Source organism: Pecten maximus, chromosome 2, assembly GCF_902652985.1.
Source record: "Pecten maximus chromosome 2, xPecMax1.1, whole genome shotgun sequence".
Taxonomy (NCBI): domain Eukaryota; kingdom Metazoa; phylum Mollusca; class Bivalvia; order Pectinida; family Pectinidae; genus Pecten; species Pecten maximus.
Window position 1 is genome coordinate 12,943,810 of NC_047016.1, and position 15,770 is coordinate 12,959,579.

Sequence of the window (15,770 nt, forward strand, 5' to 3'; positions counted from 1 at the left end):
AGTAGTACTGTACTAGTATATATAGGACGAGTAGTGTTGTACTAGTATATATAGGACGAGTAGTGTTGTACTAGTATATTATAGGACGAGTAGTGTTGTACTAGTGTATTATAGGACGAGTAGTGTTGTACTAGTATATATAGGACGAGTAGTACTGTACTAGTATATTATAGGACGAGTAGTGTTGTACTAGTATAGTATAGGACGAGTAGTGTTGTACTAGTATATATAGGACGAGTAGTACTGTACTAGTATATTATAGGACGAGTAATGTTGTACTAGTATAGTATAGGACGAGTAGTGTTGTACTAGTATATATAGGACGAGTAGTACTGTACTAGTATATTATAGGACGAGTAGTGTTGTACTAGTATATATAGGACGAGTAGTACTGTACTAGTATATTATAGGACGAGTAGTGTTGTACTAGTATATATAGGACGAGTAGTACTGTACTAGTATATATAGGACGAGTAGTGTTGTACTAGTATATTATAGGACGAGTAGTACTGTACTAGTATATATAGGACGAGTAGTACTGTACTAGTATATTATAGGACGAGTGGTGTTGTACTAGTGTATTATAGGACGAGTAGTACTGTATTAGTATATTATAGGACGAGTAGTACTGTACTAGTATATTATAGGACGAGAAGTGTTGTACTAGTGTATTATAGGACGAGAAGTACTGTACAAGTATATTATAGGACGAGTATAGTGTTGTACTAGTATATTATACAAACAGTTACTTGATGGACAAGGTCAGACCATACTGAGTTATAGACAGTTTGATGGACAAGGTCAGACCATACTGAGTTATACAGACAGTTTGATGGACAAGGTCATACCATGGACAAGGTCATACCATACTGAGCTATACAGACAGTTTGATGGACAAGGTCAGACCATACTGAGTTATACAGACAGTGTGATGGACAAGGTCAGACCATACCGAGTTATACAGACAGTTTGATGGACAAGGTCAGACCATACTGAGTTATACAGACAGTTTGATGGACAAGGTCAGACCATACTGAGTTATACAGACAGTTTCATGGACAAGGTCAGACCATACTGAGTTATACAGACAGTTTGATGGACAAGGTCATACCATGGACAAGGTCATACCGTACTGAGTTATACAAACAGTTACTTGATGGACAAGGTCATACCATACTGAGTTATACAGACAGTTTGATGGACAAGGTCAGACCATACCAAGTTATATGGACAGTTTGATGGACAAGGTCATACTGAGTTATACAAACAGTTACTTGATGGACAAGGTCATAACATACTGAGTTATACAGACAGTTTGATGGACAAGGTCAGACCATACCAAGTTATATGGACAGTTTGATGGACAAGGTCATACTGAGTTATACAAACAGTTACTTGATGGACAAGGTCATAACATACTGAGTTATACAGACAGTTTGATGGACAAGGTCAGACCATACCAAGTTATATGGACAGTTTGATGGACAAGGTCACACCAAGGTTATACGCAGCAATATAGCCAAGTTATACAGACAGACAACATAATACCACACATAAAAGATACACTTATACATCTCTGGTAATAATAAATTGATTCTGTTTTGGTTTTTATTTTTTTATTGTATTTTCACAGAGAGAATTATCAGAATGTTGTCCTGATAACATATTAACAATGTGACAATGTATTCAATAAACAATATAAACATCAACAGTGGGTAACCTCAATGTTCACCTCAGTGGTGTGGCCAGTCGTACAATATATCACTTCTCCATTCACTACATAAAACATTTTAATTCTTATGTTCATGCCATCGTTCAAGTGGATTAGTATGATCATCACCAATGTTAACTTATGCTATAATATTGTAAGGTTCCCTGATAAAAATCACTGCAATCCACAAACAGGTGATAGCATCAGTAGGTGAGGTCACCATCCAATAATATAAAAATATAGATATATTTTACAGTGTACAATTTTTGACGAAGACTGTGCAAACATTAAAGATATGTATTTCCTGGATTGGCAATCAACATTTAGGGGACATGTTTCTCCAGATTTCAAGCTATGATGTAAAAGCAATTATACAAAACTAGGAATAAGAAATAAGATTTTGTATTGATGATTTCCCAGTAAAACTAGTGAATTATAACCACTGTAAACTTTGTAATTTATATAATAGATAAGATAAACAGCAATATTTATATATTGTTTCAATAAAATAAATCATTGCAAATATTTTTTGACAAAAACACCTATTATAGAAGATGTATGATGAGATGGAGAGAGGATACACATTGACACTCAAACATTTCATGAATGTTTAGATGGATGAGTGAACCGTGAAGAAGGATGATATACTGGTATGTTATGTGAAAATTTACATTTTTTTGAGATTTTTGGCAGCAAAGTAGACGAGTATTTGGAAACTGACAAATGAACATACCAGGTATATCATATATTTAGAATTTCATATGTAGTAATGTATACACACACATATATTTATACAAAAACTAACCAATAAATGTAAAATTGCTTCCATTTTGACATTTGTACAGATATAATACTTTATACAATTTATCTGAAAATCTATTAAAACCAGTAATGACACCAATTTTGTCACAGCTTAATGAGATTTACGTAAAAATATGATATTACCCTCCACATAACATCTCCTGTATCTAATGCTGTAAGCTGTTCAACAGACTCAGGCTTCTCTGTCTTTGTAAGCTGTTCTTATTATCTGACGTTCCTAGTAAGAATGTGTGAACATTTCTTAACGCAATTTTTTAAATGAAAAAAGTTTTTGTGGTAAGTACAATTACAACAGATGATATTTTCAAATTCATTATGCTAGAAATATCATCCTGTAAAATAAGTTGTTAACAGTCCTTTGCTGATTTCAGTATCTGATTTCTGATCAAAGATCTGCATTTTTCAACCGCATATTACCGCTTACAATTAGTCTCAGTTAGAGATCTTTGTACACAAACTCGGGTATGATTAGTATGGATAAAAAGTAGTAATGCAACATTTGTGAAGCCCAAAACTTATTTCTGACATTGGTCTGTCTTGAAATGTGGAACAGATTGAACTTACAAAATACTTTGGCTGCAACCTTTGACCTTTATTGGCTAACATGACTGTTGACCTTGACCTAACAATTTGCACCAATCACTAATCAGCAGCATTGGCAAGCCCTATGCCCATAGAGAACTGCTTCCAGTTTGTGCTGCTCCTCTTCTTTTCCCCAGATCCAGGACTCTTTATGAGACGTTCCTTCCGCAGTCCTCCATAGCGAGGCTTGGCCATAGGGGGCGGGAGAGGTTGGACTCTTGGGCCTTCATACTTCAGTGATTTCCTCTCACGCAATGATGATTTTATATCCATGTGCACCTGTTAGCATGAAGTAATGATATCATTGGTCAATGAAATGCCATACAGGTACTGAGGCATTAGTACTGTTACATAGGAATCACTGAACCATGTCATGTCTGGCTCAGTAACTATTAATACTGTCAGCACAGGAATCACTGAACCATGTTATGTCTGGCTCAGTAACTAATACTGTTAACATAGGAATCACTGAACCATGTCATGTCTGGCTCAGTAACTAATAGTGTTAACACAGGAATCACTGAACCATGTCATGTCTGGCTCAGTAACTAATAATGTTAACATAGGAATCGCCGAACCATGTTATGTCTGGCTCAGTAACTAATACTATTAATAAAGGAATCACTGAACCATGACATGATGTGCTCAGTAACTAATTATGTTAACATAGGAATCACTGAACCATGTCATGTCTGGCTTAGTAACTAACACTAGTAACACCGGAATCACTGAACCATGTCATGTCTGGCTCAGTAACTAATATAATTAACAGAGGAATCACTGAACCATGCTATGATGCGCTCAATACTGTCGTGGTTGGGAAATCCCTGATTTGTGTCATATCAGGCACATACTAACTAAAATTTTGAACAGGAAGATACCAGAACTAAGTTTATCTATGAATTACCTGTTTCTTTCCCTCCATAAGAACCAAAGCAAAGTCTTGTTCGGTCATGCATGTCTTGAGCCTGTGTAAGACTGGTGGACCAGAGCTATCTTTTTGTGACACATCTGATTCTGCCTGACTCCACTCTGTCTTCACTGCTGATGGCTTCCTTTCACTGAGAAAAATGCCATTAGGAATTAATATAATTAAGTGTAATTAATAGTTTATTAAGGCTGCATATGTAATTTTCTAACATCAGAGGTCAAGTCAGACTGGTTTTGTTTGATCTGACCTATTATACTACCAGGAAGATAAGTCCTGTGGTACCGTAATTTGTCATCAATTTTCTGTCATCGACATTGAAAGACTGTATAACACTAGAGTAGATTTTCACAAATCTTCCAATATCATTAAGTTTCTAAAAATCAACTCCAATAAGTAAGTGTTTTGTATAAAGATCAATTCAGATAGTCATGGAAAAGAGACTGCATTTATATGTACAATTGTATAAAATGCATGGTGCTTGTGGGATACCAATCAAAATATACAGATTTTACTGAATGTACGTTATATTTTACTAAATCCAACAACATGGAATGTAAATCAGCATCACACCATCATGGCCTCTGAAATAACAATACAGATACATATATATTGTTCAATAATTGATAACAAGAACTAGGCAATATCAGTTTTATGTAACATTAACATGATACTGACCCTTCATCAAAGGTCACCTCCATGGCTGCCCCTGACTTTGACTCCAATGACCTTGTTCGAGGTGGGAACAGCACAGCTTTAAGGGCAAGTTTGGCCGTGTCAGCAGCACGACTATTGATCACCTCCGCCACTGATTTACCAGGGAAGAGGCGGGATAGGATTGATATTACATCCTCATTGGTCGGATCCAACAGCAGCCCCATCAGTAAGTCCTGTCTGGCTCCAACCATACTCTACAAACCACCGATTTACTGTCAATACTTAGATACAATGTTAACATATATAACTATCAAAAGTTCACAACAAAGAATACTGACATACAAACCAAACCATAACTCAAACACAAAATCCATTAAACGAGGGCAAACTATAAACAAAGATATAGATTTGTATGGAGACAAAAAGTACAAGGAGAATAAGACCAGGTGTTCCAGTAGAGAAAGCATCTTCTGTTTTACCCACGCCACCCACCGTACAAATCTAGGTCAAATTATGTAGATTCACAATCTCAAGTGAGAGTGGTGACATGAAACCACTAGGTATATCAATAAACATCAAACACGTCTGACTTCATATCACATAAGGAAACAGTCTACATCTTTATATAGACACAATATGTATATCATTGTTGAAGTATGTAGATATGGATACAAGTTTACGGTGTTGCTCACCTCTAACATGTAGCGAGCCCTGGCCCTGGAGATGTAGTACTGGCCTACTTTAGGATTGTGTTTCAGAGCTTCTGTAAACTTGGAATCTGCCTCCTAGTGGAAACAACACAATAACAACATTTTAAAGACTATGTAGCATGAATTGAAAACATTAAAATAACGAAACCATTTGAGAAATTCCTGTCATGGATCAACAGGGTTAATTATAAACACTACAGTGTACTAGGTATGTAGTGGACATACCGGGTAGTTCTTGTCCTGGTAAGCTGTCACACCGTACTCGTTATAGATGACCGATATCCTTGCCTGGATGGCAGCATCATTAGGGTCAATCTCTAATGCCTGGTTGTAATCTTGTAACGCAAAATTGAGGTCATTCTGTCGGAAAAAACAATCTGAAAAAAAAGAGATGTTATATTTTGGAACGCTTAATATCAATACATACATATATAGAATATTTGGACTGTATAATTATTTATTTAGGAATGAGCAAGAGCACCAAAAATGGACGATAGTTAAAAAGTGGTACATATACATATGTATATGATATTCCTCTATACTCCCAGAGTGTGGAGTTGGTGGGGAAAGTAAGTAAACAATATAAAATATGTCCAGATACATTATTAGGTAGGGCACTGACAAAGAAGATATTGAGTATTAAGGAGGCAGGGTACTGACACAGAAGATATTGAGTATTAAGGAGGCAGGGTACTGACACAGAAGGTACTGAGTATTAAGGAGGCAGTGTACTGACACAGAAGATATTGAGTATTACGGAGGCAGGGTACTGACACAGAAGATATTGAGTATTGAGGAGGCAGGGTACTGACACAGAAGATATTGAGTATTAAGGAGGCAGGACACTGACACAGAATATATTGAATATTAAGGAGACAGGGCACTGACACAGAAGATAATGAGTATTGAGGAGGCAGGGTACTGACACAGAAGATATTGAGTATTGAGGAGGCAGGGTACTGACACAGAAGATATTGAGTATTGAGGAGGCAGGGTACTGACACAGAAGATATCGAGTATTAAGGAGGCAGGGTACTGACACAGAAGATATTGAGTATTAAGGAGGCAGGACACTGACACAGAATATATTGAGTATTAAGGAGACAGGGCACTGACACAGAAGATAATGAGTATTGAGGAGGCAGGGTACTGACACAGAAGATATTGAGTATTAAGGAGGCAGGGTACTGACACAGAAGATATTGAGTATTGAGGAGGCAGGGTACTGACACAGAAGATATTGAGTATTAAGGAGGCAGGGTACTGACACAGAAGATATTGAGTATTGAGGAGGCAGGGTACTGACACAGAAGATAATGAGTATTGAGGAGGCAGGGTACTGACACAGAAGATATCGAGTATTAAGGAGGCAGGGTACTGACACAGAAGATATTGAGTATTGAGGAGGCAGGGTACTGACACAGAAGATATTGAGTATTAAGGAGGCAGGGTACTGACACAGAAGATATTGAGTATTGAGGAGGCAGGGTACTGACACAGAAGATATCGAGTATTAAGGAGGCAGGGTACTGACACAGAAGATATTGAGTATTAAGGAGGCAGGACACTGACACAGAATATATTGAGTATTAAGGAGACAGGGCACTGACACAGAAGATAATGAGTATTGAGGAGGCAGGGTACTGACACAGAAGATATTGAGTATTGAGGAGGCAGGACACTGACACAGAAGATATTGAGTATTGAGGAGGCAGGGCACTGACACAGAAGATATTGAGTATTGAGGAGGCAGGGTACTGACACAGAAGATATTGAGTATTGAGGAGGCAGGGTACTGACACAGAAGATAATGAGTATTGAGGAGGCAGGGTACTGACACAGAAGATATTGAGTATTAAGGAGGCAGGGTACTGACACAGAAGATATTGAGTATAGAGGAGGCAGGGTACTGACACAGAAGATATTGAGTATTAAGGAGGCAGGGTACTGACACAGAAGATATTGAGTATAGAGGAGGCAGGGTACTGACACAGAAGATATTGAGTATTAAGGAGGCAGGGTACTGACACAGAAGATATTGAGTATTAAGGAGGCAGGGTACTGACACAGAAGATATTGATTATTAAGGAGGCAGGGTACTGACACAGAAGATATTGAGTATTAAGGAGGCAGGGTACTGACACAGAAGATATTGAGTATTGAGGAGGCAGGGTACTGACACAGAAGATATTGAGTATTACGGAGGCAGGGTACTGACACAGAAGATATTGAGTATTAGGAGGCAGGGTACTGACACAGAAGATATTGAGTATTGAGGAGGCAGGGTACTGACACAGAAGATATTGAGTATTAAGGAGGCAGGGTACTGACACAGAAGATATTGAGTATTGAGGAGGCAGGGTACTGACACAGAAGATATTGAGTATTGAGGAATGTTCATATTACCTCCTCTGTTGATGTAGAGACCTTTTTCTCGCTTCTCTCCCTTGATAGCCTTATTTAGAAGAATAATCGATTCCTCGTAGAATCCTTTTGTGAAGCACTCGACAGCGAAGTCATTGTAAGTAAGAAGGAGTTGGCGCTGAGAGTCAAGGTACACCTGACTCTCCTCGTTATGGTCACATTTGTCCAAGGCCAGCAAAAAGTCATCAATAGCTGCATTAAAATCGCCCAGTTTTCTATGGAGGGTACCTCTGGAGAGCAAGGCAAACATTTCTTATACAATCTATAACATCCAGATATACACACTGACGACTTGATATTGTTACTTTCAGTATACCCCTCCCCAAACTTAGTTCTGGATATATAAAATTGATAATGATCTTATTTTCCTTTTTTTACATGATAACTTTGGCTCTATTTCATATTAGAAAAAATATATGATAAATTCGGTTATTACAAAATTTTATAAAGAATCAAAGTAAACAAGAAACATAGAGTACTCTGTTCAATGTACAGGTAACAGAGCACCTGTTCTTATTAATGAACCCAACCTTTTTTCCTGAGAAAAAGGATTGGTGCACTTAATTAAGATCCATACAAAGGTTGCCTACTTCAATGACCAATACATGCAGTCAAGCAACACTTTACAAAATAATGGTCTAGAGATGTGATATAGACAATCTGTTTGAAAATAACAAGTGGTTTTTTGGGGGATTTTTTAACGTTTACAGTGTATTTACCAGTAAGCTAGTGCACCCTTAAGTGTTTTTGCATTGTGCACTTATTAGACAAAACAGTGTATGCAATTTCAACACTCTTTTATTCACCTGAGGACGTGAAAGTCTGCCATATTAGGGTTGGTTTCTATGGCAATAGAGATTTTCTGAAGCGCCTCCCTGTGTTTACCAGCCAAGTTAAGCTGTACTGCCTGAGCTTTGTTCTCCTGGGCACGACGTTCAAGGTGGGCCATCATCTTCTTAGCTTCAACATGGCCCTCATCCAGGGATAGGGCGTCCTTTATGTCATAGTAACACAGTGTTGTCTGGAACAGAGAGTAAGGTACTATCAATGGTGATTATAATCATATTGACAGGAAGTATGGAATATATATACGAGTTATCCTGTTTATGGACAGAAAGGAAACTCTATCGGATATATTTTATTGACAGAAAGGAGAGACCATGTGAAAGACACTTTTTATTGACAGTATGATCTATCAAGTATACTCACGTTTCTGAACATCTCGTGTAGGCGGGCCCTCATTATGTAGAGGTCAGGGTTATTCACTTCAGTTTCCAGTCGTTTGTTCACCAGGGCTAGACATTCACCATGTCTCTGTAGGGCAGCTAGGCAGGTGATGCTTTAATACAAACAATACAGTGTCATACTCAGACACCAACATTCCACCAGCATCTATGTTCCATTCCCAAGCACCATCAACCATTTACTTTGTGGATGTTATAAGACAAGTATGTTTATTTGCTGAATATTGTAAAAAAAAAACAAAAAAAATAATAACAATGTGTGCTTATAATAGACTAGTGTCTGTGACCCAATGACTAATCACCTAGAGCAACCAGAGAGTTGGAGCACTGGGGACATAACAAAACCTGATAAAATTTCCTTGAAATATTTTGTAAAACATTTGTGCTGGTTATAACACCTTATATGTCACATAATAACATCACTTTCTTACCTTCTTATATGGTATCCTACATTATCAGGGTTCATTTCAGCAGCACTAGAAAAACACTCTAAGGCCTCTGGATAAAGTCTCTGATCAAACAATGTCTGTCCTTGGAAGTAATAAAGAAAAGACAACCGTGAATAATATCCTTCATTATTAGCTTCAAGAAGACAAGCCTTTTTGTAGTTCAAAATGGCTGACTTAAAATCACACAATTGAATGTAGGCCTCAGCCCGTTCCACGTAGTACTTGGGTACATCAGGTGCCAGTCCCATCGCTTTATTTACAGCATTTATACATCCTTGTTGGTCACCACTGGCCTTCAACAACATCGCTCTCGTAAAACTGAAAAGCAAGGCATACATTTTGCATAATCATGTTAATGTAACCAGATTTCTGCCATCTTATAAATGTAGTAAATGAACATTCATGAAACTGGAATCATGAAAAAGTATTTAATATCTCACAATGCTTCAAAGTAGGAATACAAATTGATCTTTAATGGATTAACCGTTAATTTGGTGTAAATTTTTTTTTTTTTTTTGCATTTCAAACTGCATTTTCAATTTACGAATGGTATTAACACTTTATAGTGTGGAAAACACTGAATTGTACAGTGTGGAATACACTGTATTGTACAGTGTAGAATACACTATATTGTACAGTGTGGAATTCACTGTATTGTACAGTATGGAATACACTGTATTGTACAGTGCGGAATACACTGTATTGTACAGTGCAGAATACACTGTATTGTATGAATACACTGTATTGTACGAATACACTGTATTGTACAGTATGGAATACACTGTATTGTACAGTATGGAATACACTGTATTGTACAGTAAGGAATACACTGTATTGCACAGTGTAGAATACACTGTATTGTCTTCACAAACTTTATTTCAAATTTTATGCTTAAAACTTATAAATGTCCTGGCCATCCTGTAACTGTACATTATATATAAAGTGGTCTTACTGCTCAGCAGCCCTCTTCTCTAGGATGTCCTGCATGCCAGCTGAGTATTTCTGGACTGGTCCCCAGTCCTCTGTTTGGAATATACTGTTCCGGGTCCATCGTCGAGCCCGAGCCTTGTTTAGAGTTTCTTCACTGACTGTTGTACTAAACACACTGGCAGGCTATAAATAAAAATAATGCATGTCCTATCATTTAACACCTCAGTTCAAATCATTGGTCACATCTATTTTTACTTGCTAAGATATACAATGTATCATCATTTTCAGGTATATTGTTTCTGTACAGATCTATCTTAACATGGAAGATGTGGCAATATTCCTGCTTCATGCGATTGCTTAGTTAACAGAAAAATAGTAAATAGAATAATTTTTTATATAATTAAACAAATATCTTTTATGTAGCAAATATTTTCTTTATATTCATAACTATCATTGACATAATCTCCAACACTTCACAAATACAAATCATGCATGCGCAATGTTGCAATTGTAAACTAGGTGACATGCACAGACTCTGGGATGTGTGGGTAAACAGACAACACACATAGACACTGGGATGTGTGGTAAACAGACAACACACATAGACCCTGGGATGTGTGGTAAATAGACAACAAACATAGACCCTGGGATGTGTGGTAAACAGACAACACACATAGACCCTGGGATGTGTGGTAAAGGACAACAAGCAAAGACCCTGGGATGTGTGGTAAACAGACAACAAGAAAAGACCCTGGGATGTGTGGTAAACAGACAACATGCAAAGACCCTGGGATGTGTGGTAAACAGACAACATGCAAAGACCCTGGGATGTGTGGTGAACAGACAACATGCATTGACCCTGGGATGTGTGGTTGACAGGAGACCAATGCAGATTTTGGCAGTGATGTGGGACAAAAGCAGAACATTACAATAGGAGTGTAAAAATAAAAACAGAAGTGAGGACATTCTCAGGTCAACTGATTGGCAAATTAATTAGGGTTTCATTTTTTTTCTTTTAACATAAATTATATTGGTAAAGACATATAAGCTTCAAACTTTTTGTACAAAATACATCAATACATATTACAATTTCAATTTTTCCATGCTAGAATAAGACTCAACTTAAGATCCTTATGTACATGTACTGAAAAGAGCTGAGGCTGTGGAGAAGCTGGAGAGGGTGGACGGAGTGGAGGAGCTGGAGAGGGTGGACAAGGTGGAGGAGCTGGTGAGGGTGGACAGGGTGGAGGAGCTGGAGAGGGTGGATGGGGTGGAGGAGCTGGAGAGGGTAGACAGGATGGAGGAGCTGGAGAGGGTGGATGGGGTGGAGGAGCTGGAAAGGATAAAAGAGCTTGAGAGGGTGTGGGGGCTGGAGAAATGAATGGGCTGGAGAGAGGAGGGGCTGGAGAAGGTGGAGGGGCTGGAGAAGGTGGAGGGGCTGGAGAAGGTGGAGGGACTGGAGAAGGTGGAGGGGCTGGAGAAGGTGGAGGGGCTGGAGAAGGTGGAGGGACTGGAGAAGGTGGAGGGGCTGGAGAAGGTGGAGGGGCTGGAGAAGGTGGAGGGACTGGAGAAAGTGGAGGGACTGGAGAGAGGAGGGGCTGGAGAAGGTGGAGGGACTGGAGAAGGTGGAGGGACTGGAGAAGGTGGAGGGGCTGGAGAAGGTGGATGGACTGGAGAAGGTGGAGGGACTGGAGAAGGTGGAGGGGCTGGAGAAGATGGAGGGACTGGAGAAGGTGGAGGGGCTGGAGAAGGTGGATGGGCTGGAGAAGGTGGAGGGGCTTGAGAAGGTGGAGGGACTGGAGAAGGTGGAGGGACTGGAGAAAGTGGAGGGACTGGAGAGAGGAGGGGCTGGAGAATGTGGATGGGCTGGAGAAGGTGGAGGGGCTTAAGAAGGTGGAGGGACTGGAGAAGATGGAGGGACTGGAGAAATTGAATGTGGATGGGGCTTGAGAAGGTGGAGGGGCTGGAGAAGGTGGAGGGACTGGAGAAGGTGGAGGGACTGGAGAAGGTGGAGGGCTGGAGAAGGTGGAAGGGCTGGAGAAGGTGGAGGGACTGGAGAAGGTGGAGGGCTGGAGAAAGTGGATGGGCTGGAGAAGGTGGAGGGACTGGAGAAGGTTGAGGGGCTTGAGAAGGTGGAGGGACTGGAGAAGGTGGAGGGCTGGAGAAGGTGGAGGGGCTGGAGAAGGTGGAGGGGCTGGAGAGTGAGTAAAAGGTGATGACATTAGCCAAGTAGAATTCAGGCAACGGTATCACAGCTTATTTATCTTATTTGTTTGATGATATTTATAAATCAAACTGTGAAACTAAAACTTTTGATTTCAGAATAACTTGAAAGCTATTAAAATATGTTTTTTCTATGTACTATAACATTGTACAGTCTCTCATTCCCTAATAATATGTGTCCTCAGAGCAAGTCTTACCCCATAAAACATTGTAGACTGATACGGCTGAAAATTACAATTGTGAAAATAAAGTAAAATGTTCTGAGAAGAAAATACAATATTTTCCAGCAATTAAAATACACTGTCAAAAGGATATTCATTAGTATGACATGCTTATGAATTACAACTCAACATCAAATGTAAATAAAAAACAACAAATATCATAAAAATTGAAAGCAAAGAAAATGAAGAGAAATGAGAATAACTTCATGTAGCAAAATCTGTTAAAACTAATGTCAGTTTTAAAGGTTATCTAACCACTTTAGGAAGAATGTGAACACACTTCGTAAAGTCTTTCTAAACCAACAGTTGATGTGTTGTTTAATGTTTTGCTTGGTGTGACCAAATCAGGCAAATTGATCAATTAATGATTGTCAGTATCTGCAACATATCTAGACCAATCCAACACAGACATATTCGTAGTTTCTGCTGCTCCATGCTGTGTAGGCAACTTAAAAGAGTTGAGTTAAAAAAAGATACCAGAATTACAATTCTAAAGATTTTTCAGTTGGAAGAATAACAATTTGATGATTACCTTTTTATCTGCAGCAGAATTGTTATCATCCTCTTTAGTCACAGTATCACCACTAGCACCATCAGTGGCATCTGTGACATCAGTTTTCGACACCAAGGGATCACTTATGTCTGTTGTGGAATCTGTTGGAAGCTGCACAAGAGAAGTGTCCTCCAACTGTAACAGCTGTGATGCACTACTGAAGTCTTTCTCAGAATTTGTAAATGTGGATTCATCAACAATTTCTTTCATTGCTTCTTCTGTTCGCTTGTCTTGCTCCTCAGCAAATCTTGTAGAGGACTTTGTAAAAGTGTGTTCTAGTTGAGGATAAAACTGGTGAATGTTAACCATTTTCTTTTTACCAACAGTTGAATCTGAAAGTTCAGAGAGCTCCATTTCCACAGGGCTTACTCTAGGTTCCGAGTAGTAATCCTCTCGCGCCACTTCTGGCTCAGCTTCCTCCACAATACTCGTCATACTGGGGTTTGTTACGTCTGTATCTTGCCTTACCTCCATGGTGTCTGAGGGTTGATAATTATCTTAACTTCTTTCACATTTTTTTCTGCACACTTCCGTTTGTTTAAACCATTAATCTGCAATGTAAAAACAAACATAATTTTCATTAGTATTTCAACATGCTTAAATAAAAGCTATCATACATGTAATAATATACACATCCCTGCCTATTCCATCTATATACTGTAGTGTAGTAAAAATGTAAAAGAACAAGTCAGTGGGGCTTGTACACAGCTGTCACTCAGCTGATGGAGCATGCTTCTTTAGCTCAGGGGGTAGATACATGGATTATCACACCGGAGACCCAGGTTCAATACTGTCGTGGCCCACAGCAGGAATGGGGTTTTACTTGTTCTTTCACAAAAATACTAACCTATTCCCTTGTCCTGCACTATGGCTACCCCACCTTGAGTCAAAGTTTCTGATCTGTGCTGGCCTTAAGTTAAGTCTCATTCCAGGATAGATATGAAAGGTCATACCAACTTAGATAAGGACTAGAACACTTCTTCTGTGTGGAGGATCATTACAGCCAACAGTACATACCATTAAGATAATCCTGGAGAGGTCGGTCCTGCCACATATCAAAAACAGAAGTGGAAATCACAAGAACAAATGGTATGGCTGCAACTGAGATGAGTCGGGAAAATGACAGTGACATTTTAAAGGGTAATCAATAGGCTGACAACACTCTGATAAAAGTTCAACATAATAAACAAGAGTACCTGATGTTGATAGTGCAAATTAAAACCGCTTGTCTGAAAATCGAGCAAAAGCAAGGGTGCCCACCACAGAGGGTGGGTGCGTGGTTGGTTGGCACTTGCCTTTCCCCTATGTATGGGCAGAGTTTGCTCCCCGAACCAACATGAAAAGGTGGGTTTCTTTAGGTACTCTGGTTTCCTCCCATAGTAAGACCCATTGGACACTTTCATCCAACGAAAGTGATTAATGTAAGTTGATATCACTTATTTCACAGTTGTTTAAAAATAGATAAAGTTTAATTTTTTACATCAAGTAAGGATATTACCACCAGTTAAGATTCATATCAACATATTTGTTAAATAGTTTGTGAGCAAATAAACTTATCTTTTTCAGTTTGTGAAATAAGATATGTTTATTTCTGTTATAGGACTTTTGTACAGTACTCTACCCAGGCTCCAAACAAATATAAAATCACAATAATCAGTGTTTTTCGTTAGTATTTTGGGAAAATCCAATTGACCAAATAGGGATAATTTTACATCAAAATTTACATGATACTTATTGTTTCATGACAGTCAGTATCATGCTTTCCAGTTTTACAATGCAATGACAATTCTAGCTTTAAATGAACCTCGACATTTGCCATTGTATTTTTTACTGATTTTAGGAAGTCTTAATCTATGGACAAAATATTGGGAATGTTAAATGTGTGACCCAGTTATATATAGGCTGGGGAAAACACCGATAATACATATCAAAAATGATACTTGTCTATATACTTTTCAAACATCTTTTTATCTTTTGATTAACTGTTTTAAAATATTAAAGGTTCTTGGGTTTTTTAACAAAATATCGATTTGGGGCTAACCAAGTTTAGACTCTATACTAGATTTCTACTTGTTATTCACAGTACCGTATGGGTTTGAATCATACCGATGTGAATGCATATTTAAAAACGTTCAGATTTGGAGCCACTTTATGTATTTCATATGTATAGCTGCCGTATAAGAAGAATACCTTATTGTTTTTCGCAGTTTTCCTATGGGTTTCACGGTTTGCGACCGAGAGCCGCCATATTGTTGACAAAATTGCTAAGGGGCTTTTGCGCATGCACTATTCATTAAAGTTGATAAAGAAAACTAT

General features: G+C 38.5%; 1 protein-coding gene across 3 annotated transcripts; it reads right to left on the reverse strand.

Moving 5' to 3' along the window:
- Positions 1-1,599: 1,599 nt before the first annotated feature.
- On the reverse strand, positions 1,600-15,725 carry LOC117318022 (tetratricopeptide repeat protein 16-like). Of its 3 annotated transcripts, none has more exons than XM_033873002.1 (13): positions 15,645-15,725; positions 13,434-14,005; positions 12,878-12,904; positions 10,480-10,640; positions 9,510-9,845; positions 9,044-9,173; positions 8,641-8,855; positions 7,817-8,064; positions 5,636-5,787; positions 5,393-5,485; positions 4,722-4,954; positions 4,023-4,176; positions 1,600-3,394 (listed from the first exon to the last, which is right to left on the reverse strand). In XM_033873002.1, exons 2-13 carry the CDS (start codon positions 13,926-13,928, stop codon positions 3,176-3,178), a joined length of 2,463 nt encoding a protein of 820 aa, XP_033728893.1. In that variant the 5' UTR covers positions 13,929-14,005; positions 15,645-15,725; the 3' UTR covers positions 1,600-3,175. The 3 variants fall into 3 exon arrangements, with proteins under 3 accessions (XP_033728893.1, XP_033728901.1, XP_033728912.1); XM_033873010.1 differs by lacking the exon at positions 15,645-15,725 and adding an exon at positions 14,302-14,412; XM_033873021.1 differs by lacking the exon at positions 12,878-12,904.
- Positions 15,726-15,770: the final 45 nt, after the last annotated feature.

Bases quoted from the DNA above. Each gene is read 5' to 3' on its own strand.
- LOC117318022 (XM_033873002.1), bottom strand. From the start codon at position 13,928: ATGGAGGTAAGGCAAGATACAGACGTAACAAACCCCAGTATGACGAGT. The intron at 10,641-12,877 runs GTAAGACTTGCT...TTTTATTTATAG, and splicing joins AGTCTACAATGTTTTATGGG to CCTGCCAGTGTGTTTAGTAC. The intron at 9,846-10,479 runs GTAAGACCACTT...CTTGCTTTTCAG, and splicing joins GAGAAGAGGGCTGCTGAGCA to TTTTACGAGAGCGATGTTGT.